Source organism: Zootermopsis nevadensis, unplaced genomic scaffold (genome assembly GCF_977971745.1).
Source record: "Zootermopsis nevadensis isolate Lab colony 2312 unplaced genomic scaffold, Znev_1.0 Znev_ptg000020l, whole genome shotgun sequence".
Taxonomy (NCBI): Eukaryota; Metazoa; Arthropoda; class Insecta; order Blattodea; family Termopsidae; genus Zootermopsis; species Zootermopsis nevadensis.
The window spans coordinates 11,636,014-11,663,725 of NW_028259152.1; the positions used below are offsets into that span (position 1 = coordinate 11,636,014).

The following is a 27,712-nucleotide window of genomic DNA, read 5'->3' on the forward strand; positions in this document are numbered from 1 at the left end:
CAGGTAGTGATGTGGCTGGAATAGTAATGTCATGGGGCCAGGAAGCATGATGCTTAACTAGCCAGTCAGGTCCGTGCCACCATGAATCTAATGAACACAAGCCGTCTGCCTGACGTCCTCGAGAAAGATGATCTGCAGGATTATTCATTCCTGGGCAATGTCACCATTGACTAGGCGTGGTGCAGCTCAAAATGTCTTTAAGTCGATTGCAGATGAAGGTTTTCCAGCAGTTCCGATATCACTCATTATCCACCCTAGTGTTGCTGTCGAGTCACCCCATAGAGTGGCTTTGGTAATATTGGATCCAGTTTGTTGGCAGAAGTAGTGAAGAAGATGCGAGCCTATTAGTGCAGCAAGCAACTCACTCCTGGGGAGTGTTACTTTCTTTATATGTGCTAATCTATTTTTACTGCACATCAGATGCACGGAGCATTTGTTGTCAGTGGTTGATCGAATGTATAACACACGCCATACGCTCTCTCTGAGGCGTTGCAAAAGACGTGAATTGCGGATTTATTGTGCGTCTCCGGTAAACCTATCCATCTTGGAATGCGTATGGAGGATAAGCAGTGTAATTTTGAAATCCAGAGTTCCCATCTCTGTGCGAGATCTGGTGGTAGAATTTCCTTCCAATGCAAGCCCCTGTGCCAAGTATCCTGGAAAAGTATTTTCCCGATGAACAACACAGGTGCAAACAGGCCTAGTGGATCATAGAATTTGGCCGTCATTTGAAGGATGTGACGTTTTGTTCCAGATTTCCCTATTAGATTGCTTGTAATGTCTCTGGGGTCAGTGAAGAAATCATCTGACTCCATGTCCCAATCAACTCCAAGTACACGTGTTTCAGACTTAACTTCTGAACCTTCTGCTTACCAGATATCTTTCAGTGGTTGGGAGTTTGTTACCCATTTTGATAATTGGAGTTTAATGTGTCTGCAAAGTGCCGTGAGCTCGTAATAAACTGACATTACTTGATTATTGTTTTCCAAGCTGGCTGCAAAGTCGTCCATAAATGTACATTTATCTAGTTGTGCTGTCGCCGTAGGGTATCCCTCAGTGTACAGTGCTGCCAACTCTCGCAATGTCGCTTTTAGAAGGAAAGGACTACTGTTAAGTCCAAATGAAAGGCAGGTAAAACGCTAGGCTATGACGTCATTTGTAATTTGATATATTCCATCACTATCTAACTCCACACGATACCAAAGAAATCTTGTCAGATCTCTGTCGTTCTCATTCAGACTCAATTGTAAAAAGGCGTGGTTCCCATCACAGTCCAGTGCCTTCTCATACATCCGGAACCGTAGGAGTATTGCAAGTTTTTCTGGTAGTAGATTGGGTCCCATTTCCAAGGTATCGTTCAAGGATGGAAAACCTTGCTCGTGTGATGATGCATCAAAGACTATTCTGCATTTCGTGGCACCTCTCTTTCCTTTCTTCACGGCGTGGTGAGGCAGGTGAAACACATTGTCGAAAGTTTCATCGGGAGGGACAACCTCTACTTGATTCTTTAAGATGTAATCTAGCATGTGGTTATGGTACATGGATTTGAAGTCTGCATTTGCTTGTAGTCTAATCTGAAGCGTTTGGAATCGCTTTTCTGCCATTGTGCGAATATCCGACAACAATATATCTTTCTTTCTTGGGAGTGAAACTACTCTTCTGCCGTCTTCGATGCGGTATGAAGCATGGAACTCCTGAAGAATAGCAGTTTCCTTGGCTGTGCGCGCACGGTCTTGCGTCTCTCGGATACCAATGGTCTCTAGGTGCCAGAAACGTCGCTGGGTGTCGTCGGACTTCTCGATGTCGTTGAGTGAAATGTGATGTACCATGGTTTTATCCGCTAGTCTGTTCTGTCTTCAGAAGTGTGCTTTTTATTTTTAATTTTAGAGTCAGCAGTTTACAAATGTGTGCAGTCTTATCATAAGGAGGTCTTTTTATTTAAATGTCCAAATTTAAATCCATTCAGTGAGAGGTACAGTGCCTATTTAAAGAGAGTACTACGAATGTTAATATGCTTAACTTGTTATTCATTTTGATTGGTCACTCTCTCATTCCACTTACTTCTGTTTAAATTTGTACATTACTATTTAATGGGGAAAAGGATAATTATTACTTTTTGCCTATATTGAAACACCATCTTTAAGTAGGTACAGGGATGAGGATGGGCTCCGGAGATGTTGGCTCTATGGAGTGCACATCAACTTGTATGACCTGATCAGTTAATCCCATGCTCCCACCTAGCTCGATGTTGGAATGACTTGCGAGCTGTTGCTTGATGGCAGACCTCCTGCTACTACCACCAAGATCTGCACCGGCAGCAGCTCCAAGCAGGCTCGCGCACACCGCCGCGCCCTCCTACTCGCCGGGGCTTCAGCGATAATGCCTTTGCCTTCCGGCATCCATTTTCAGGGCTAGTCTCACAGAAGGCACAGTATGGTTCCAGCGACTGCTTAGTCTTTCATTCATGATGTTTGATGTTTGAGACTGATGGGTTTCTGTCAGTGGAAGATTCAAATTGTTCCCAAAACCTCGACCATGTTTCTATATCTCCTGAAAAGGATTCTAATTTAATGGTGGGCAATTTTATTTCTTGATTAATCGTGGGTTGATTTTTTGCAACTGGTAGTAAACTAACAACAGGCGGTTTAACATCTTCACGTTTCCTCCCTGATAAGATTATTAGCTTTCTGGATTGCGCGCTTTGAAATGTCTACGTATTCGTCACAAGTTTGGACGTCCGTTTCATATTCATCATCATCGAGTAGGTCGTAAATGGAATCATCTAGATTAACTAACTAGATGGCTTACCGAACCCGAAGGTTCATCACCGAATTAACCAAAGCCCTCCACCGGACCCTGTCCTGGGCCAACAAAATACAGTTTCCTTCAACTCCTATCTCCCATAGATCCCGCCTGAGATTATCCTCCCATCTATGTCTAGGTCTCCCCAGCGGTCTCTTCCCTTCAGGTTTCCCAACCAGTACCCGGTGCACACATCTTGTCCCATCTATGTGCGCTACATGCCCAGCCATCTCATTCTTCTCGACTTAATCACCCTGACAATATTATGGGAGAGTACAGATTTTTTAAGCTCATCATTATGCAGTTTTCTCCATGCCCCATCGTCTTCCCTCTTAGGCCCAAATATTCTCCTCAACACCCTGTTCTCAAACATCTGCAATCTGTGTTCCTCCCTCTGAGTGAGAGACCATGTTTCGCACCCATACAAAACAACAGGCAAGGTTTTTGTTTTGTATACTTTAATTTTCAGGTTCTTAGAAATCAGATGGGAAGGGAAAATATTTTGAACTGCGAAGTAGCAAGCATTTCCAGAATTTAATCTCCTCCTAACTTCCTCATGAGTGTCATTTTGATTTGTTATTGTTGTTTCCAGATATTTGAACTTTGTAACCCTTTCAAAGGACTTATTAGCTACCCTAAGATAATTTTGCCCGCCTGTCTTCTGATGACGAGATACTAAGTTTTTTCTGAATTTACTTCTAGCCCCACCTGTCTACTAGCCTCTAGTAAAACTTCTGCATTCCTCTTTATTGTATTCATATCGTCCCGCAATAAATTAACATCATCAGCATATGCCAGTAGCTGATGTGTCCCTTCAGTTGCAAACTCTCCTGCCTATCTTGGACTTTCCTGATAGCATATTCTAGCGCAAAGTTAAAGAGCGAGGGAGACAAAGCATCTCCTGGTTTTAGACCATTCTTGATGAAGAATGTCTCAGATACATATTTACCTATTCAAATTTTGCTACAGGTTTCATTTAAGTACATTTTTATTAGACTCACTAGCTTCTTTGGTATACCAAATTCAATAAGAATATTATATAACACTTTTCTCTTCACCGAGTCATAGGCTTTTTTGAAATCTATAAATAATTGATGTACGGTCCCACCAAACTCCCATTTTTTCTCTAGTATCTGATGGATGCAAAAGATCTGATCAATCGATCTGTTTCGTCTGAACCCACACTGATGATCCCCAGTAATTTCATACGCATATGGGGTTAATCTTGCCAAGAGAATGTTGGATAGAATTTTGTATGAGGTTGATAGCATCGAAATTCCTCGGTAAATACCACACTCAGTCTTGTCCCCCTTCTTATGAATAGGAATAATTATGGATTCCTTCCATTGTTGTGGCATCTCTTCCTTACTCCAAAAATCATCTAGATTAGTTAAACATTTTAAGGTTTCCTGAAGGCGATCGAAATAGTGCTCGAGATCGTCAACTGCTGTGGAGTCATTAAATCCATTTATCAGATTTGTAAAACCCGTAGCATTGGAACGTTGTGTTGTGCATTTACGCTTTAACCTTCTGAGTTATTCGCCGTTCTCGGTCATACTGATCGAGTCGGAAGAATATCTGTGGCCAGAATTTGTTACGTTTCTGCTCCTTTACTACACCCTTAACTGCGTCTACAGGTTCTCCCTCGATTCAGACCAAAAGAAGTGAATTTTTAGACTTGGTGCTTCTTGGTGGGTGGACGTATTTCTTTTGGTGATGGGTGCTAGGGATGGCGCCGTGTAAGGTTTGATGTCCAGAATTGTAGTAGTTGGCTGTGTTTCTCTGGCACGTTGGGAAGTTATCCTATTTTAACATTCACAATTATAACAGTTCATCAGAGTAAGTTCCAAGTACCGTAAAGATGACCGTGAACTATACCAGTGAAGTAGCAACATCCAGAGGAGTTCGTTGTTCTCGGTCATACTGGTCAAGTCGGAAGAATTTCTGAATCCTTCGTGAAATCGTCGTTAGATAGCGCTATAATTCTGATGGTAATGGGTGTTCCCCCTTTGGCTAATAGATGGCTCCGTGTGAAGAAGGAACGAGTTCGAATGGCTGTTTTAACACAAGCAGTCTTGTAGTTTCAAGGCCGATATGCGATCCTTGTTTCTTTCATTAGAACCACATTTATAGTCGACTGTATTATCCCATATTTCACTTTTCCAACAATGCCACGTTGCCGCACAAATCATAAACCTCGTTATGTAAGAAGGTTCTCTTACCTCAATCTTCTAAGGCAATAAATATTTCCTTCAACACTTTGTTTTTCACACACTCGTCATTTACTTCGAAAGAGACCACGTTTCACACACGTACAAAAAACTGGCAAAATGCTTTGTACAACTTCAGAAATTTGCAAAGCCGACAGAAATACGTTTTAACAGTTTTCCTAACATCGAGTGTTTAACACTGGTATTCGGGATGTCCCCGACTTTCGGCACCAAAAATGTCATGGATTAAAGTAAAGTAGCCTTTTTGACATCATACACAGACACTTACTTTATTGAACTAAATCATGGGTACAAAAAGATCAAGTTTTAGTTCAGAGATGGCACGTGTAGGTATTTTAGCTTTCGATCCTCAACAACAGTAGTAGTTCCATAATTTAACCTTCTATAATTAAGGTAATGACATTTTTTATTATGATGCAGACACAATCACACCATTTCTATAATCGACTCCATTTAAAAAAGGCATAATGCATGAAGGTGGGTTTGCCATTATTCACACCCTGGCACTTGCAATCCAGTTTAAAGAAACTGCAGGATGCTGTTCCAACAAGATGGGGCTTAGAACAGATGCTGGCAACGTCCAAACCAACATTTTCCTGGCCCAGTACTGCACCCAGCTCTACATTCAAGTTAACCGGAATTTCGGCACCTCCCACCAGCCCACAAACCCCCGGGACAAGATCACGTTCCTAAGCTTCTCACCTTTTAGTCCCGCAGTTCTTGATCTTCATATGCACCACGTGCTTGCCAACAATGCAACCATCAATCATGTACACATTCATACTACATTATGCATGTATTCCTAAACCTGTTATTGTGGTCCTACTGCATACTTACTGATACTGTTATGATATTTCTTACACAAGAGCTGTTCTGCTAGGGATGTAAATCACACTTCTTACCTACTGAATTTTTAAAAGAAATCACCCAGAAACAATGTCCAAGGTCTCCAAATGTGTGTTCTTGCTATGCTTGATTTTCTTACAACATAACAGGGAAAAGATTCTGTTAGAACTAAGATATTTATGTACATTGTAGTATTACAACTAGAAGAATAGATGCCTCTTGATCTCCAGAACACAAACCTCCCCTTTCCCTAAATCAGTGACAGGTAGACCAGAATGGTTTCGACTAGTAATGGTATTTAATACTAGCATTCAGTGACAAACTAGGTAAGAAAGATTTTTTTAGAGGTTATGGAATTACAACTGATGAAAGAGTTAATTTACATAATTTATTATGGTCTCCTTTAGCTTCTAGGCAATTTGGACAAAACCTCATATGCAGTGTGAAAAGTATTTTGTAAGTAGTGTAATTAAGTGTTAGACAGGTTACTGAAATTACTTTACTTTTCAATTTTGGTAAATTATTTTCTATACAACTATTTAGAATAAAACTTATTCCCTCCACAATATAAAGTGAAAAATTGCTATAAAGTTGTCTACTGGGGCGGCTGTACAATACACTAAGGGTTATAATCTCTGAAGAATGAGAGAGAGAAAATTCTGACAGGTTTCATGATTGTGCTTGGGCACTGGGACCATGGGTTCGTATCCCACTCAGGGCATGAATGTTTGTCCACGTCTTTCTGTGTTGTGCTGGCCTGTGTAGGTAGAAGCCTTGCGACGGGCTGATCACTTGTCCATGGAGTCCTATCAAATGTCTAATAAGATTAAATGAACGAATGTTTACCTTGACACCTGCAGGTAAAAGATAAAGACAAAAAAAATTGCATGTAGCCTACTTTGTCAATCTTATTGCCGATAACCATCTTGACAATGCTACTGTATGTTGGGTGTCTGATCAATTCATCAAACTAGTATTCTTCAAGTTGGTTAAAACTCTCTGCGCTGGTAATGTCATACATCAAAATTGCTCCATGAGCATCTCGATAAAGTGTGGGAGGCAATGACTGGAACCTGTTTAGTCTAGCAGTGTCCTAAAAACAAAAGAACATGTCATATAACAAACTAACTAGATGGCTTACCAAACCCAAAGGTTCATCACCGAATTAACCAAAGCTCTCCACCGGACCGTCCTGGGCCAACAGATCCAGTCTCCTTCAACTCCTTTCTCCCATATGTGGGTTGGGGTATGAACATCAAGGACAATGATGTCACACCAACATCCTTCCAAAATTACGTAAGACAACCTGTCACTAACAAATTCTACTCTCTTAACTGCTGCCCTAATTCTGCTATGGGGAAGAAGAAGAAGAAAACCGTCCCTAACTGATGACTGTCATTCCCCTTTACATAGAAAAATGTGGAATTGTCCACTGGGATCGTGCCCTCCTGCACTGGCACTAAATCTAAATTATAATTCTCTAATTACCTACTCACTGATTTCAGTGCCCCAGGCTTATAGAGGCTCCTAATGTTTAAAGTTCCAAATCTCATAACCTTTTTCAATTGCCATGGTCATGCCAAAAAGTCTGTCCTGGTCTGAGGCTTAGTTAATTTGTTCGTAACAATGCTTTTTTTACGGTGAAAAGTTGTTAGCCTTATGCCGAACCCCCAAGCTGGAGGACCACCCCTCGAACGCTGTCCACCACTGGCTTATTTAATATATTCGCAGCTAACCTCCATACCTTAAGGCCGTCCCTCTATCCACAACCTGAGGACGCGCCATGCAGTGACACGAGGGGGACATGTCATATATGTAGATTATAAATATTTCTTACTGTACAGACACATATTTCTTATATGAAATATTAAAGACATTATAATGTGAAAAAAGGCTTTGTATAAATTTGGAAACGTACCCATATGTCCAATTTAAAAAGTATTCCAGGATCTGTTATATTTGTATGTTTAACAGCCACTCCAGCTATTGGCTGGGTGATATCTAAATCATGTTGATTGAACCGGTGCACGAAACTAAAATAAAGAAGAAAAAAATTGTATACGCTTGTTCTTATTGCGCTATCTCCAAACGAAGGTTGGCGATCCACATGGCGAACATTGTCCTCGAGACTGCCGCTTGAAAGATGTCTATTGAGGTGCATCCGAACCATCTTCTTAGGTCTTTCATGCAGGAGTTCTGGGGTCTACCGACGGATCTTTTCCCTTGGATTTTGCCCTCGATGATCAGTCATAAGATCTCATAATGTACTCCTCTCATAATATGTCCCAAATACCGGCCCTTTCTTTCCTTAATGGCAAGCAGTAGTTCCTTTTGCTTATTCATGTGATTGAGAACTTCGAAGTTAGAGACTTTTTGCACCCAGGGTATTCGTAGTATACGTCGATATAAATACATTTTGAATGCTTTGATTCTTTTCTCTATGGGAGAATCAAGAGTCCAGCTCTCGCATCCATAAAGAAATGTAGAAAACACATAACATCTCAGCATTCAAATCCTCAGTTCTAGACTTAGTTCGATTCTAACGAAAAACTGATAATATCATGTAAAACTACAATAAAGCATCCCCTTGTCTCAATCCAGTTTCCTCTCTTATAACTGGCAAAACTTCACCTTGCACCATAACTCTAGCTGTTGTATTCTCTAGAGTAATTTTAATCAGTCTTATTAATTTTCCTGGAAAGCCAACTTTCCTTAATGCCTCACTGATCCTTACTCTATCCAAACTATCAAACGCTCGCTGATAATGTATGAATAAAAGATGTAGATCTACATTATACTCAAAACTTTTCCATAATTTGGGATAAGGTGAAGATATGGTCAAGAGTAGATCTACTTGCACGGAATCCGCACTGATACTCCCCCAGCATTTCTACCATTTTTGATGCTCGCATGTATAGGATATTAGAGAATATTTTATATCCAGTATTTAAGAGTGTAATTCCCCTGTAGTTATTACAATCCATTTTATCACCTTTCTTATGAACTGGGATAATAATTCCATGTTTCCAACTACTGGGTATTTCCTCTTGATCCCATATTGTACACACTATCTGGTGTACTCTCTTCGCAAGTGCCTCTCCCCCATTCTTAAATATCTCTGCAGGGAGCAGATCTTCTCCAGATGCTCTATTATTATTGAGCTTGAGAATTGCGCGCTTCACTTCTTCCAGTGATGGTCTTTCTAGCTCAATTTCTATGACTTGAGGCTGGCCCTCCTCTACAGTATCTATGGTATTAGATTTATACAGTTCCTGGAAGTGTTCTGCCCATCTTTCCAGACATTCATTTTGATCCGAAAGTAGTTTCCCATCTTTATCCTTACATACTTGTAACCTTGGTAGATATCCAGTACTAAGATTCCTAACAGACTTATACATTTGTCTTATGTTACCCTCTGCCTGATATTCTTCAATTTTCTTTACCCTTTCCTCCATCCATTGCTTCTTTTTCTTTCTACAGAGCTTAGTGGCCTCTTTCCTAGCATGTTTATATGCATCCACTGTGGCTCTTGTTTCTCTCTAAAGTATATTTTTCCATCTCTCATTTTTTTCCTACTACCATTCTACAATCATTATCATACCATTCTCTTTTTTCCAGTCTCTTTCTTTCTCCTAATACCTCTTTCGATGTTTCAGATAGGGTTTTCTTCAAGTCATTCCATACTTTCTCAATATTACTACTTTCGTTATCATCATGCAGCTGTTTACTTATTACCTCTTCAAAAATTCTCTTATAGCTATCTTCACTTAACTTCTCGACTCCCCAGCCAGTCCTCCGTTGTCCTTTAATTTTACCTATGTTGGATAATCGCTGCCATATTACTGTTTTAACTAGATAATGACCACTGTCACAGTTGGCTCCTCTGCATGTTTTAACATCTATAACCGAGGTGACATATCTATTATTCACTAAAACATGATCTATCTGGTTTGTATAGGTCCCATTGGGTGCCTTCCATGTACCTTTGTATATATCCTTCCTGGGAAAATGAGTGCCTCTAACATGTAATTCATTTTGCATACAATACTGTATTATCCTCCAGCCATTCTCACTGGTGGTTGGATGTAGAGAATTTATCCCCGCCACATCTTTAACTTCAGCTTCTCTACCAATTTTTGCGTTAAAATCGCCCAAGATAAGTAACATATCATGTCCATTTATATTTTCATGTAATGAGTCCAGCTTATCATAAAATTTGTCTTTGTCTAGCGCTTCTGCGTCCTCAGTAAGTGCATAGGCGGATATAATGGAGATATTATGAAATTTTCCTTTACATCTTATTTTACACAATCGTTCTTTGACTAGTGTAAATTTCATCAATGACTTTCTAACTTCTTTACTTATAAAACCTGTACCCCTTTGTCCTCTAGTTCCCGCTCCACTAAACATCACCGTGAAATCCTTCTTATCTATCCTGCCACTCCCTGGCCATCTTATTTCATGCAGCGCTAAAACATGCAGTCTATACATCCAGAATTCATCTGCAGTTTTGACAGTTTGCCAACTTGTAGCATTGTTTGCACATTCCATGTCGCCATTCTCAAATCATTTGCCTTAATTCGTAGCTTAGTTCGTCATCATCTTTCATACCTATTCCGAGGCCTATTATCGGGTTTCTGGACAATGAAATATTTTCCGGGTATCAGGTCATCAGCCTAATGCCCCAACCCCCAACTTGGAGGATCAGTGGGCTGCTCTTTGTCTGGTCCCTGCCCTTTGACCTGTCTGGCTTGGGTGACCCTACCAGGAGCTTAAGCTCCCGCCAGCATAGCTCTCAGGGTCGTAGCGGGACACACAAACCTCCCAGCCACGGTAAGGCGGCAGCCTTAGGGGAGGATTTGACAAAATACATGTATTATTGCATGTAGCCGATCGCAGTGGCCACCCGGTCTGAGCCATACACCTCGTGCGCTTGGACCATGGGTTCGTATCCCACTCAAGCCATGGATGTTTATCCACGTCTTTCTGTGTTGTGCTGTCCTGTGTACAGGCAGAGGCCTTGCGATGGGCTGATCACTCGTGCAAGGAGTCCTACCAAATGTCTAATAAGGTTAAATGAACGAATGTTTACCTTGACACCTTAGCAGATTGTCACACTGTCCACGGAAATTGTTCAGTATGTCAATGATGGCATTTGCTGCATTTTTATGTAGCTCTCCGGTCATTTGGGCCTCCTGCACTACTTTCTAATCCCATACGATGGGCAGCCAATGTTTAGAGAGCTTTGGGAATTTAATGCTCAAGTTCTTTATTTTGGTCTTCTCAGTCTCTTCAAGTGGTGTAGTTTTGGAAACCGCTTCTTGGCTCTTGGCGAAATCATGGTGAATGTCATCGCCAGACAAAGGCAGACATATCTCATTGTTATTTGTCGCATCTTACACGAACGGTTATCCTGGAACACAAGTGCAGTTTGTGAAATATACTCATTTGTTTGATACAATATAAAAAAAGTCTTATTACTTGTTTCAAAGACAAATATAGAGTGTATATCACATTAGAACATTACCAATAACCAATAATAGATGTTGAACAGAAGCGGTGACAGAACACAGCCTTGGCGAGCACCTTTTTTGATATTAATACCTTCCGATGTTCTTGCGTTTACCCTGACTTCAGCTGATTGATTCCAATAAAGATTGGCAATAATATTTAAATCCCTTCTGTCTAAGCCTGCGGTCTTTAAGATCTTAATCATTTTTTCGTGTATAACACAGTCAATAGCTTTACGATAATCGATAAAGCATGCATAGATGTCGATATTCATGTCTCGACATCGCTGTGTTAAGGTATTCAGGGAAAAAAGTGCCTCTCGTGCTCCGGCCCCATTACGAAAGCCGAATTGTGTGTGATCTATTTGGTCATCACATTTTCTGTAAATTCTTGTATGATTTATTCTAAGGAATACTTTTAACGCATGAGACATAAGGCTTATCATCCTATAATCGTCGCAATGCAAGGAGTTGGTTTTATTCTGTAATGTGACAAAAGTTGATTTTAGCCAATCAGAGGGAATCTTTCCATTACTATATATTTTGTTGAATAGCGATGTAAGCAGATTCAAACCTATAGTTTCTTGTTCCGCTATCATGTTCAGTACTTCCGCATATACGTATTTTGTCAGGACCGACCGCCTTTCCATTCTTCTGTAATTTTATTGCATGCACAATTTCTTCTTTAGTGATTTCAGTACCTAATTTGTTCAAAACTTCTATATTTTCTAACGGTGGTACAGCTGGTCTATCATCATAATAAAGCGTTTCCACGTATTGCTTCCACCTTTTAAGTTTGTCTTCTATCCCGGTTATTATTTCATTGTCAGCATTCCTTAGGATCTCTGTTTGATATTTACGATTTTTTGTGCCAATTCTTTGACTTTTTTGTGTGGGTTGAAAGAATCATATTTCTCTTTTAGTAATTCTATTTCCTCACATTTTCCTATTACCCACAGTTCTTTGGCCGCTCTACATTCTCTTCGTATTTTTTGTTGAGCTCTCTGTACTTTTCTGGATTAGATGTTTTGTACTTTCTCCTCTCCGTCATTAAAGCCAGAATTTCCGACATCATCCATACTTACTTTTTGTTGTTTTGTATGAATCCTATCTGGTTTTCTTGTACATCAGTTAACACCACCTCGATCGTTTTCCATGTTGTTTCCATCTCACTTTGTTCGTAGCAGTTGATGTTTTTCATTTCTTCTTCAAGCCGAGCTCCTACTTGAGCATTAATATCGGGATTGCGGAGCTTCCAAATATCTATCTTTTCATCGGTTTCTCTTTTTTGACTATTTTGAAACAGCGGAGTCTAAAATCAGCAATAACTGGGTTGTAGTCGGAATTCACGTCTTAACAGATTTCATATACTTTCTTAGATCTTGACTTACTAATATAAAATCAATTTGGTTTCTTATGATGTACTCTTTTTTGTCTCCGGGAGAGATCCAAGTGTATAATCATCTTGGTGATGTTTGAAAAATTTATTAGCAATAAATAAGCTGTGTTCAGTACGAAACTGAACCAATCTGTCGCCTCTGAGGTTTCTTTCACTGAGGCCGTATTTACCGACGATATCACCTTCAGCACCAGAACCAACCTTGGAGTTAAAATCTCCAAGAATGAAGGTTATTTCTCCTCTTTTTGTGACCCGTATGAGTTCTTCTATGCTGTTGTAGAAGGCCTCGGCCTCTTCATCAGGTTTGTCTTTTGTAGGAGCATAGACCTTATATATATTCATCACTCGATGTGAAGTTTGTATTCTTAGCAACATAGCTCGTTCATTTAAAGGAATAAAATCCACGACCGATCTGGCGACTTCCGAAGTCACAAGCATTGCAACACCATATGTATGATGAGTTTCTCATCCACCTGAGTAATAAATACATCCTCCCTGCATTTTCTGAGTACCTGATCCAGGCCATCTAACTTCACTAAGTCCTAAGATGTTAATGTTTAGTCTGTTCATTTCAGCTTCAACATTTGCGAGTTTTCCCACCATGAATAAGCTTCCAAGTAGCTATGCGGATTACTTTGTTGTATATTTTAATAGTAGATGACGGGGAGATTCTTCGCACCCTCTCCTCACTTAAGAGGTGCCACGGACTAAGGGCCAATTAATGTCTTCGTCTGCCATCTAGATTTTTTTGGAAAAATAATACAGTAGAAGTTCCATTTCCTTTCTGTACCACAGTACGAGAACCGTTGATGCTGCTTCAGCTGTGCTTTTCGTTGTTCAATACTGTGCCATTTTGAAGTCAATCTTCTCATGCTGCAGCTTGATAATGATGGAACTGCTGCCTTCCAATCATGTTTTGCCAGTTGTTATAGGTTGGGTCAAATCGAAGTCTGGATCAATGAACCGGAGTAGAAAACTAAAATAAAGAAAAACATTGTATGCACTGCATTAATGCAAATACTTCAACAAAAAAGAGTCAATGACAAGAGAAACTTCATAGCTGAATTATAAATCAAATAAATTCATAACATATCAGTAATTCAATGTAATGAACCTTGTTTTACCTACTCCAGCGTCGCCAAAAACAATAATCTTCAGCTTAAATAATCCCATTTCGGGTCTAACTTATGTATCCTCTTAAAATTTACTTGTAATGACCAAACACATCACTACTAAAAACAAATTTCAAAGAAATTATCAAAGATGGCGAATATGCAGCCCAAAGATGCTCGGCAGTTGTTACCACAATATTTCACAGTTAATACTGATGAACCATTGAAAATTACATTTATCAGAACAGATGCCATCTCTTCTGATAAACAAAGAAAAAGTAAAGGATCCAGGAGCAGTGGCTAATGCCTTCAATAAGTTTTTTCTAACAATTACTGAAAGCTTAAATTTGTATCAAACAGGGATAGAAGATGCTGTTTCATTTTTAAAAGCTGCATTTCCTGTAAAATTTTCTGGTCTTAATATTATTCCAACCACTGAAACTGAGGTGAAAGAGTGTAATACAGTCCCTCAAAAAAGAAACTCATCTGGTTATGATGAAATAACAAGTAAAATTTTGAAAGCTTGTTCAGCTTTAATTAGTCGTCCATTAACCCACATTTGTAATCACTCATTATACACAGGCATTTTCCCAGACTGCCTTAAGATATCAGTAGTACGACCGCTGTACAAGAAAGGTGGCAAAACTAGTATGACAAATTACAGGCCAATTTCACTTTTGACTACTTTTTCTAAAGTTCTTGAGAATGTTATGTACAATAGATTAAGTCATCATATGCATTCTAAAGGTCTTGTAAATATGAAGGAGCAATTTAAGGTAGCATTAAAAAGATACTTAATTACACACTCCTTTTACTCTGTCAATGAATTTATGTTGTTTACAAATAAGTGATAAATTTTCTTCTGTGTGTAATGGGTAGATCTATTTGTAACTTATCATTTCTTTAGGTGAACCCTTTGTTTGTATTCTGTGAAATTTATATAATAGTAAAAATTGTACTTTATAATATTTACTGTATTATTATTATTACTCCATACATAATGTGACTCCATACATAACTCACAGTGCCTTTTATTTGCTGATGACTTAAAGATATATTGGAGTATTAGTGATGTTGATGACTGCAAACTGTTGCAGGACGACATCCATTCAGTGCAAAATTGGTGTCTTGTTAATGGGATGCAACTTAATTTAAGTAAAACGACTGTTATATCATTCACCCAGAAGACAAACAGTATTTACTTTAATTACAAATTGTGTAACAACCTGGTGGCACGCTCCCATTGTGTTAAAGATCTCGGTGTTCTATTGGACTGTAAGCTTTATTTTCACCAGCATATTAACTACATATTTTCACAAAGCTTAAAAATGCTTGGTTTGTTTCGGTACACTACTTCTTCCTTCTCCACTATTGATACCCTTTTGGTTTTGTACAGTGCCTTAGTCCGTTCTAAAATTGAGTATGCATCTGTTGTTTGGAACTCTATTACTAATACTGACTTCTTTAAACTGGAAAGGATTCAAAGGAAATTTGTAGCTTTGTGTTACACTAGATTCTTTAATGGCGTTTGTGCCTATAATTATGATGATATATTATTTTTTATCATTGCATTTAAGGAGGAAGCTTTTGGATGCGCTTTTCCTCATTAATGTTTTTAAAGGCAAAATTAGTTGCTCATATTTTATTGATACAGTTAGTCTCTGCGTACCCACTAGGTCTATCAGAGACTACTCTACCTTTACTGTACAACGTAATTTCAAGGCTAGTCCCTCTGCCAGATGCGTTTCTGCTGCCAGTGCAGTCTGTAGGAGCATCGACATCTTTAACAAAGATCCTGTTTTGCTTACTGATGTCAGTCAGCTCTTTAAACAATAATCATTGTTCTTTTTTATAATTTATTTAGTATAATAATTTATTTTGTATGTTGTTTGTCCAAAATTGAACTGATTTTAATTTAATTTTTAATTTACTTATCCATAACATTTGGCTCATTTACTTATTAATTATTTTGCAATAAATTAATATTGTACTTTATATATTCAGTTTGTTGTTTGCTTGCTTTAGTATTGTAAGATTTGTATTGTTGTTAGTGCTTGGCTGTTATTGGCCTTTTCGGCTGTTGTCAAGCACTTTAATAAATGAATTGAATTATTATTATTATTATGACTTTTTCCACATTTTATTGTCATCTGACTGTCTTATGGATCCATGGAATGTAATAAAATATGTATGTATACCTAAGTTGAGTGAAGCATGTTATGCAGTTAGATCTCTGTTGCATGTCAGCAACACTGACACACTCAGATCAGTATATTTTGCCTATTTTCATGCTATAATGAAGTATGGAATAATTTTTGGGGTAATTCATCAAACAGCAAAAAAAGATATTCATTTTACAAAAGAAAATTATTAGATTAATGGCTGGTGTAGAACCTAGAAATTCATGTAGAAGTCTATTTACGAGATTAGAGATCTTAGCTCTTCCTTGTGAATACATATTCTCATTAATGAACTTTGTTGTAAATAACCAAGAAGTTTTCAAACTAATTCTGCTGTGCACAGTGACAACACAAATAATAAAAATCAGCTTCATAGACCAGTTGCCAACTTCTCATGCTTTCAGAAGAGTGCATTTTATGCAGGGATCATAATTTTCAACAGTCTACCATCAAGTTTCACAAGTCTTGTGAATAAAAAGGCACAATTTAAACCAGCATTGAAAAGATACTTAATTACACACTCCTTTTACTCTGTCAATGAATTTATGTTGTTTACAAATAATTCATAATTTATCTTCTGTATGTAATGAGTAGCTTTATTTGTAGCTTATCACTACCTTAGGTGAACCCTTTGTTTGTATTCTGTGAAATTTATGTAATAGTATGAATTGTACAACATGTGTTGTATTATTAATATAAGAAAATTAAAGGCAGTTGTATTTATGCCACCTCATGCTTTCTTGGACTTAGCACAAGTGTGTCCCTAATTGCGCACTGCTCGATCTTGTTTTTACAAACATCAACGATTTAAGTGTTTCTATTTCAAATTCTCCGATGGTCGCTCCTGATAAGTGTCATCAGCAAATTTTTCTTGACTTTAAATTAATATTTGACTATCATACTATTCCTCGACGCAAAGGGGATTATTTGTAACTTTATGAGACCTTGCGCAATACTGACTGGTCATGTATTCTTAAACAAAATTCTGTTGAATCTACAGTTTATAACCTCACGGCTACTGTGTCTGAGGCTATTAACCTTGCCGTTCCTTTTGTTAAAAAAGGAATTCCACTTATGCTCATTGGTTTTCCAGTTCTCTTATATATTATACAATATTAAGAAGAAAAATCAGTTTTTTAAGAAATTCAATAAATTTAAGTCTGATTATTATTATTATAGTATTTTTTTCGTATTATCGTAGTCTAGTTAAAATTACTATTAAGGCAGATAGATTGGTTTGGTTGAAATGTATTGATGATAATTTAAGAACTCAACCTAAGCACTTGGAAATATATTTCAAAATTTAAAAAGAATGTTGATTGAAGTTGGAAACAAAATTATTACAGAGCCTCAATTAATTGCAGAAGCCTTTGCAGACCATTTTTCCTCTGTTTTTAAACCTTTTTCTTATCTTAATACTGAGAATAATTCTGGTTACACGTGCTCCGATTTCATTAATATTCCAGCCATCTCCGATGCAGACGTCAAACGGGCGATTAGTCGTCCTCGTTCAACAAAATGTGTCGGACCTGATGAGATTCCAAATTTCATTATAAAAGGTTATACTGAGATATTAACTCCTCTTACGCCACATATTTAACCTTAGTTTACTTAGTAGGAATTTTCCCTTATTATGGAAGCAATCCGCTGTAGTACCTATTTTTAAGAAAGGCAACAGTGCTTTAGTTTCTAACTATTGGCCTATTTCGATTTTAAATAATTCTTCCAAAAATTTTGAAAGTATTGTTCACGATCATCTTTCATTTTATTTTGAATTTAAGTTACACCCCAGTCAGCATGGTTTTTGTAAATCTAAATCTAACTAACTAACTAACTAGATGGCTTACCGAACCCGAAGGTTCATCACCTAATTAACCAAAGCCCTCCACCGGACCCTGTCCTGGGCCAACAAAATCCAGTTTCCTTCAACTCCTATCTCCCATAGATCCCGCCTGAGATCATCCTCCCATCTACGTCTAGGTCTCCCCAGCGGTCTCTTCCCTTCAGGTTTCCCAACCAGTACCCGGTGCACACCTCTTGTCCCATCCATGCGCGCTACATGTCCCGCCCATCTCACTCTTCTCGACTTAATCACCCTCACAATACTGGGGGAGCAGTACAGATTTTTAAGCTCGTCATTGTGCAGTTTTCTCCACGCCCCATCGTCTTCCCTCTTAGGCCCAAATATCCTCCTCAACACCCGATTCTCGAACACCTGCAATCTGTGTTCCTCCCTCTGAGTGAGAGACCATGTTTCGCACCCATACAAAACAACAGGCAAGATTATTGTTTTGTATACTTTAATTTTCAGGTTCTTAGAAATCAGACGGGAAGACAAAATATTTTGGACTGAGAGGTAGCAAGCATTTCCGGAATTTAGTCTCCTCCTAACTTCCTCACAAGTATCATTTTGATTTGTTATTGTTGTTCCCAAATATTTGAACTTTGTAACCCTTTCAAAGGATTTATTAGCCACCCTAAGATAATTTTGCCCGCCTGTCTTCTGATGACGAGATACTAACATGTACTTAGTTTTTTCTGAATTTACTTCCAGCCCCACTTGTCTACCAGCCTCTAGTAAAACTTCTGCTTTCCTCTTTATTGTATTTATATCGTCCCCCAATAAATTAACATCATCAGCATATGCCAATAGCTGATGTGTCCCATTCAATTGCAAACCCTCCTGCCTACCTTGGACCTTCCTGATGGCGTATTCTAGCGCAAAGTTAAAGAGCAAGGGAGACAAAGCATCTCCTTGTTTTAGACCGTTCTTGATGAGGAATGTCTCAGATACATATTTACCTACTCGAATTTTGCTACAGGTTTCATTTAAGCACATTTTTATTAGACCCACTAGTTTCTTTGGTATACAAAATTCAATAAGAATATTATATAGCACTTCTCTCTTCACAGAGTCATAGGCTTTTTTGAAATCTATAAATAACTGATGTACGGTCCCACCGAACTCCCATTTTTTCTCTAGTATCTGACGAATGCAAAAGATCTGATCAATCGTTGATCTGTTTCGTCTAAACCCGCACTGATGATCCCCAATAATTTCATTCGCATAAGGGGTTAATCTTGCCAAAAGAATGTTGGATAGAATTTTGTATGAGGTCGATAGCAGCGATTCCTCGGTAATTACCACACTCAGTCTTGTCCCCCTTCTTATGAATAGGAATAATTATGGATTCCTTCCATTGTTGTGGCATCTCTTCCTTATCCCAAATTAACTGAATAAGCTTATGGATCCTCATATGCAACCCTTTGCCACCTGCTTTAATTAATTCGGCCGGAATCTGATCAATTCCTGGAGATTTATAACTTTTCAACTTCCCAATGGCTAGTTCCACTTCATCTAAGCTAGGTTCTGGCACCAACAGTTCAGCTGTATGCATTTTAATCTGTCTAATATCACCAGTATCATGAACATTTAAGAGCTCGCCAAAGAAATTTTTCCACCTATTCACAATTTTTATTGGATCTGCAAGCAAATTGCCACTATCATCCCTTACCAAATTGGTCTGGGGTTGATATCCTTTCTTAAAGTTATTAATGCCTCTGTACAGGTCTCTGATGTTTTTTTCCTTATTATTTGTCTCAAGTTCAGCAATTTTGCCCTTCAGGTATTCCCTTTTCTTAGTCCTAAAGGTTCTACTAGCCTCACGTCTCACGTTACATAGATTATCCGCATTTGTTTTGTTTGGGTTCTGCAACCATTGAAATTTTGTTTGCTTCCTTCGATCTATTAATTTGGAACATTCTTCATCAAACCACGGTTTATTTTGCTTTCTCCTGTAGTATCCTAGTTTCTCTTTTGCTGAAATTTTGATGCAGTTGCTGACATTTTCCCACTCCCTGTTGATGTCCACACTTTCATTATCCTCATTTGTCTCTAAAATTTGAAACCTATTCGAAATTTCAACTTGATATTGTTCCTTTGCCTCTCCCTCACTTAATTTTTTTCAAATCAAATCTTTCTGTGTCAAAATTTTGTTTAGTTCGTCTACTTACTGAAAGCCGCTCCCTCACTTTTGCTACCACCAGATAATGATCAGTGTCGCAATCTGCTCCTCTGAATGATCTCACATCAATTACATTTGTCTGCCTTCTCTTATCTACTAAAATATGATCTATTTGATTGTGTGTTCTGCCATCTGGGGAAGTCCAAGTGTATTTATGAACATCACGGTGTGGAAATTTTGTACTTTTTACAATTAAATCTTTTGACGTAGCAAAGGTTACTGCTCTAACACCGTTATCATTACTAAGTGCATGGAGACTCTCGCTGCCTATTGTGGGTTTGAAGATATCCTCCCTCCCAATTTTTGCATTGAAATCTCCTAGCAGAATTTTCATGTGATACTTGCCAAATGTATCAAATACTGATTCCAATTCTTCATAAAAGCTATCCTTGATATCATCGCTTTTGTCTTCAGTTGGGGCATGAACATTAAGGACAATGATGTCGCACCAACGTCCTTCCAAAATTACGTAAGACAACCTGTCACTAACAAATTCTACTCTCTTAACTGCTGCCCTAATTCTGCTATGAACAAAAAAACCCGTCCCTAGCTGATGATTGTCATTCCCCTTTCCATAGAAAAATGTAAAATTGTCCACTGGGATCGTGCCCTCCCCCTCCCATCGCACTTCCTGCACTGCCACTAAGTCTAACTTATAATTCCCTACACACTGATTTCAGTGCCCCTGCCCTATAGAGGCTCCTAATGTTCCAAGTACCAAATCTCATGTCCTTTTTCAATTGCCGTGGTCGTGCCAAAGAGTCCGTCCTGATCCGAGGCTTGGTTGATTTTTTCGTAACACATATTTTTTTAAAGGTGAAAGGTTGTTAGCCCTACACCCAACCCCCAACCTGGAGGACCAGGGTATCACTCTTAGTCTAGCGCATCTCCTTAGACCTGTCCGGCTTGGGTGACCCTACCATGACCCGAAGCTCAGGCCGGCATAGCCCTAAGGGTCATTTGAGCACGCAAGCCTCCTCACCCGGCAGATTGCCTTCGACAAGGTGGTGACACCTTCGAGAAGGAAATCTAAATCTACAGCAATTAATTTAGTTACCTACCTAAATGATGTTCAGCCATCTGTTTGTTCACAGGAACAGACTGACTGTGTATTTTGATTCAGTCCCTCATTCTATTCTTTTGGAAAATCTTAATAATTTTGGACTATCTTCTCCTTATGTTAAGTGGGTCGAAAGTTGTTTATCTGCTAGATCTGCCTTTGTTCACATTTTAGGAGTCTTCTTCTGCTTACTCGGTGTTATCTGGAGTGCCGCAAGGCTCTACCTTGGGACCTCTCTTATTTAATGTTTTTATTAACGACATTTGTGACAGAATTAAGTATTCTAAATTTCTCGTATTTGCTGATGATTTGAAACTATATTGTGATATAAAATTGGTGAATGACTGCAAATTTCTTCAATCAGATATTGATTCTGTACATCAGCGGTGTGATGTTAACAATATGGAACTTAACATCAAGAAAACCAAAATTACATCGTTCACACGGAAAACCAACAGTATTCATTTTAACTACTTTGTCAGTGGTATTTTAATTTTCCGTACTGACTGTATAAAAGATCTTGGGTGTCTTGTTAGACACTAAGCAATACTTTCATTGTCATGTAAATTTTATTCATACACAGGCACTAAGGACCTTAGGGCTTATTCGTTTTATTACATATAATTTTTCCCCTTTTGACACTCTTGTTGTTTTATATAATGCTTTAATTAGATCAAAGCTTGAGTATGCCTCGTTTGTATGGAATAAGATTGTAATAAATTAGAAAATATCCGAAAGAAATTTGCCAGTTTGTGCAGTTACTGGTTTTTTCAGTTTAATATTGCACATAAATATGAATTGATTTTAACTACTTTAAATTTCAAAACACTTTATGCCAGATGACAGCATCTCGATGCTTTATTTCTTATTAATGTATTTAAGGGCAAAATAAATTGCAATTCTATCTTGGACACTGTTGGTATTCGTGTGTCATCAAGGCAAATTAGAGAATTTTCTACTTTTAGTGTGTGTAGTGTGCTCAAACATAGTCCTTCAGCCAGGTGTGTCATTGCTGCAAATGACGTATGTACATTTTTGGACGTATTTGGTACGAGGCGCGTCCCAAAAGTAAGTTTCCCACTCGTCCCACAGCTAGCAAACCTTATATTGCGCGAAGCGACTGTGCGTACGTGATAGAGCAATGACGTAGCATGGCGCATGCACTAACGGTACTTCCCGCGTTCTCACAGTAGCATCGTTGCAGCTGTTGAAGATGGAGGTTCTTATTCCAGCTCCCGCCGACTGTGAAGTGCGGTCAGTGATAAAGTTTTTGAATGCACAGAGCATAGCGCCGATCGAAATTCATCGTCAGCTGTGCCGGGTCTATGGGCCTAACGTCATGAGCAAGCAGATGGTGCGTCGCTGGTGCAGATAATTTTCAGCAGGTCGACAAAGTGTGCATGATGAGAAGCGCAGTGGGAGGCCATCCATCATTACAGACGACCTTGTGGAGCTTGTGCGGGAACGCATTATGGATAATCGTCGCTTCAGAATTACGGAACTCAGCAGTCATTTCCCGCAGATTTCGCGCTCCTTGTTGCACAAAATTGTCACGGAGCACCTGTTGTTCAAGAAATTGTGCGCCAGGTGGGTGCCGAAGCAACTGACACCAGAACACAAAACAAAGCGCATGGAGTCAGCATTGACATTTCTGCAGCGGTACCATGATGGCGGCGACGAGTTTCTGGACCGGATCATCACAGGTGATGAAACGTGGATTGCACACATTACCCCAGAAACCAAGCAGCAGTCAATGCATTGGCGTCACAGTGGATCTCCCTGTAAGACGAAATTCAAGCAGACGTTGTCGGCGCGGAAAGTGATGTGCACGGTGTTCTGGGACAGACGGGGCGTTCTCCACGTCGACTTCCTGACCAGAGGTGAGACGGTGAATGCTGAGCGTTACTGCGAAACACTGCAGAAATTGCGACGGGCCATTCAGAACAAGCGGCGCGGGATGCTTAGTGCCGGTATTGTCTTCCTGCACGATAACGCTAGGCCGCACACGGCTCGACGGACAGCAAGTCTCCTGCAGGAGTTCAGCTGGGAGGTGTTTAATCATCCACCCTACAGCCCGGACCTCGCTCCCAGTGATTTCCATCTTTTCCTACACCTCAAGAAATTCCTGTCCGGTCAGCGTCAGCGTTTTGAGAATGACAGAGAGGAGGAGATGGTTGTCACACAGTGGTTCCAATCCCAGGCGGCAGACTTCTACGACACAGGTATTCAAAAGTTGGTCCCACGGTATGACAAATGTCTCAGTTCCGTTGGCGAATATGTTGAAAAATAGCTGGACACTTGCTGTATCTGTTGCAATAAATATTTCCATGAAATTGTGTTTTGTTTCTGTAAACGGCCCCAGGGAAACTTACTTTGTAGACAACCTCGTACAAACATTGTTTCTTTCGAGGGCACTTTCTCATTAAGAGAAATGATCTAAAGAGTGGCCTAGATTGGATCTAGCTTGGTTATTTGTTTTAATTTGATTGTTGCCTTTATTTTGTTATCTTGTATTGTTTTAGTATTCTTTTAGTGTTTTACATTTATATTAGTGTTTACATTGCTGTTGGCAAACAATCTAATAAAGGAATTGAATTGAACTTTCCACATCCTGTTGTCATCTATCTTATGGATCCATCAAATGTTATAAAGATGTATGTATGTATGTTTAGATCAATCATGATATGACACCAATAACAGCTATGCTGAAACATCTTGTGAAATTGTGTCCTATAGATGCCTAATACCGTAGAAACATGATTTGAACTGATCTTGGTGATTAATAAGTAATAAATTAATTAATAAGTAATAGATTTAATCTATGTACTACACTTACCCTCCATAGCCAAGTCTTTATTTTCTGTCTGGTAACAATTTTGTCGGTTCAATGCCGGAAAATTGTGATACTATTTCCTCATTTATAGTCGAATGAGAAGGTGATAGTGAATTGTAAATGATGGGGAAGAAAGCATTCTTGGTATAATTTAAGGTACTATCCCAGAATTTGCCTGGAGGGAATAAAGAATCTTCAGGTTTCATACAAACAAAGCATTTTTGATCACCTGAGCTAATATTAGTTTCTCAGGAGGGAGACTGGAGTGAGTTATATATAGGCCAAATTGGAAACAAACATAAGTGCATAAATTATTGCCCATTCAGATCACAAAATTCTTCAATGAGAAATAAATGAAAATGTTTCAGTGTTTTGTGAACTGAAGAAGGACAGAAATGCAGAAATTACATTTCTAAAATTTATTTAAGGCCTGTAACAACAAACATTGCAGGGTTAAATGGAAAATTTTAACATGGAATAGCAAGACACTGAGATGGAATACTCTCACATCATCTGCAATGCACTTAAGTAAGATAACTCAAAGAATTTATGATTGTAGGCCTGCAAGTCGTTCGGTCACAGAGTTGAAGGTTGCTTCTGAATCACAGCATGCCCAATAACTAATTTCTGATTGATTAATTAAAACATCAGTTTTTATATAATACAAGAGTAGGTGTCCTTTCTTCGTTCCCTCCTTCCTTACTTCTTACCTTCTTCCCATGCCTTATTCCAAACCTGATTTTTGAACGAGACAGCCATGTTGCAGTGTTATTAAAAAGGCTGCATGCAGTCAGACTGTCAACTGGCTCTTAGTCTGTTAATGCACAACATACACATTGGAAGCACTGTGTTTACGTACTAAGCGCTTGAAAGAAGAGCAGCCCACGAGAATTGTAACACATTGTGTGGGACTGCATGCCATAAAATTTGAAGGCACAGAACGTTTACCCTGTACACATGGTAGATCAAAGAAAGTTTCACTTCACATGTGCTTTACATTGGCAGATCCCATGGCTACTTAAATTAATTATGCTCCAGGTTGGGAATGGGTAAAGGACGGGATAGAGATCACTTAGCGATGGGTTTCGGACAAGAGGCAGCATGAATTCATAGAGGGAATTCACAGTCAGTTTTCCCTTAGTATACTCACATTTGAGATGCTTGATTCCTTTGGCCACATTCTGAATGCACTGTGAATTTTGTCAAGGAAACGTAATGGAAAATAGGGATGAAGATGTGCACAAAACATTGGACTGCGTGGAGCAGTCTCTTTGAGAGGCTCACAGCACACTCGGCTAGTTAAAAGAGTAGCCGTGTAAATTTCCTTAATATGCTAGTCCTTTTATGGTGAGGAGTTGTTAGCATCCCACCTGATTTCCAGCTTCCTTCCATTTCTGGATGCCTTCTCCTCCTGGAACCCCAGGAACTGCCATGCAGTGGTAAAAGATGACTTATTAAATTTGGTATTGATAATGTAAATTACATTCAGCTAACTCAGGGTCAGGTACACTGACGGACTTTACACATAATGAAGACGTGTTTTAATTTTTATGGGCTTAGTCTACATTTTAAAACAGAGATACATTTTAATTGTTGTGTCTTAATCAGACATACTTTCTTATCTTATAAACAGCATATTAGGTAAGTTCCAGTACGGTTGAATTTACTTGCTAATTTGTGTCTTTCGTTATTGGTATTGCAGGCATGCTCTTACATAACTCCAGTCCTGGTGACTAATGAATCATACTGAAGAGAAAATTCTCAGCAGTGATGAAGTTCGGGATGTGCTGATTGACATTTCGGCTCCTTCATTGTATCAGATGTGCCTTTGGAATGCAACCTCTAAGGTTAACAGTTATTTCCATCTCATGCAATAAATGATATTTACCACTGTAACATGCATATCAATATAAACAGATTGTATGATAAACTGCTACATAATTGATCATTTTTAGGTTCTGCCAGAATATATTCTTATGGAATGTGTTTTATATCTGCAGGTGTGTCATCACCTGACTGTCGCAGTATTATGCCGGAATAAAGACAATTCTGTGACATTACTAAATACAAGTAGGAAAATGAACACAGTTAGAACTCCATTCTTCACAGGCTGTATCCTTCAGAGTAAGATGCACTACATTCAGAAACAGTTCCTTTACATTCTTTCATCCACCTCAGCTGTCAGCAAATTATTGTAGTTGAGGTAACGTGCCTTGCTTTCTATGGCACGTTTTAACCTTCTCAGGAATAGAACAAGAAAGGATGGAAGAATAGAAACAAAATGAAAATGTTAAGATAATCATTCTTTAGAAGGAAGTGTTCCTGATAAATGATAGTATGAAGGATCTTCAAATGGGGCAAGAATCTCGCTGGTCATAAGTAGCAAAGTGATGATGCTGAGAGGCAGAGGTGGGTTGAATGACTGCAGCTGACACTCAGGACCGTGTGAGTTGATACATAAGATGAATGCACAGTGAACACTTGTCATAATAAACAATGCTCATGAAGCAAACAATACTTGCTGACACAGAACACAGCAAAAATACAATTAAGAGGGCAGTAGTTAGAGTCATCATTTGTTGCTAGCTACTCACTTATCATTCTGTCAGCAGATGACAATGTGGGTTACCTCTTTGAAGCTTTAAGTGATCAGGTATTTTGGATATTAATATTGGTATATAGTAAATATCTTTCTATAATCATTTTAACTCTAATTAAATGTTACAATTTTACATTTCTTGGGTGATAGCAGAAGCAGACGCTCTGGATGGAGGAACTTGATATAACGATAATAAGTGTTTCACTTTGTTCCCTCTAGATACATCTGGAGACTTTCTGGTCATTAGATTCTAAAATGCAGTGGAATCTGACCGATATGCTGATGGTAATAATAAATGGACATTGCAAATTGTGTCATAATGCCGTAATGTGTATGTGTGCTGTTATCGCATAATTAAATGAATAAAGTTTTGATGAAATTACAGTAATTCCATTACTGTCTACAGTCTCTTAGAGCTAAGAGTTCTAACTCTGTGTTGCTTCTTTTCCAATTTTAACATGGCCTTTGCAATTGTTCCCTCCTTGTGAGCCTTAATTGCATCTTCATACTGGCTTAAGGAGTTTGTCTTGATGCCAAGTTTTTCATAGACCAGATGCCTTCACATGCCAGGCAATGAAATTAATTGAGTCTCTTGACATATTAATATGAAGGATAAATGCAGATGAATTGCCTGACACCTCCTGCAATAGATAATATACGTAAGTGCAGGTGATTCTTGATTGTGTGAATTATATGTATACTAGAGCAGAGCGCTCCATTTGGAGCGCCTTGGGGGAGGGGGGTGTTGGTCAAGTTTGTAAAGCGCAACCAACCTTGTGTACGAAACTAAACTAACCCCCCCAAATGGTGGGTTAAAACACTTGACTAAGGGGGGGGTGCATTTTAAAATCTTAGGTAACACACTAAACTAACCACCTCTACAGGGGGGTTAGTTTAGTGTCTCATTCAAGTGTTTTAACCCTTGAGTAAGAAACTAAACATTTCTTAAATAGTTTTATGTCGCTGTTCGGAGGCGATGTGCTTCTGCTGGAGCAGTGATCATGCGACTGGCTTGGTAGTTGTTGATCTCGTTGCAAAGCGTTATTTGTTTACTCGGCATTGTTGTGTTGTATAAACAAATATAAGGTGACATTGTTGATGACGTCATTTTTTGA

General features: G+C 38.8%; 1 protein-coding gene across 3 annotated transcripts in view; it reads left to right on the plus strand.

Annotated features, from left to right (window-relative positions):
* LOC110834782 (ras-related protein Rab-18-like) overlaps positions 1–26,985 on the plus strand; it is a 34,927-nt gene extending 7,942 nt beyond the window's left edge. The window contains exons 4-5 of one of the 3 annotated variants that reach the window (XR_015535903.1): positions 25,701–25,845; positions 25,999–26,985. Coding sequence is in view for 2 of the 3 variants with exons in the window: in XM_087351760.1 (XP_087207886.1) it covers positions 25,701–25,748 (48 nt within the window). In the remaining variant the exon portion in view is untranslated. Of the gene's footprint in view, positions 1–3; positions 16,809–25,700 lie in introns of those variants that run through there. The other 2 variants (XM_087351760.1, XM_087351761.1) reach the window with 2 other exon arrangements.
* Positions 26,986–27,712: the final 727 nt, after the last annotated feature.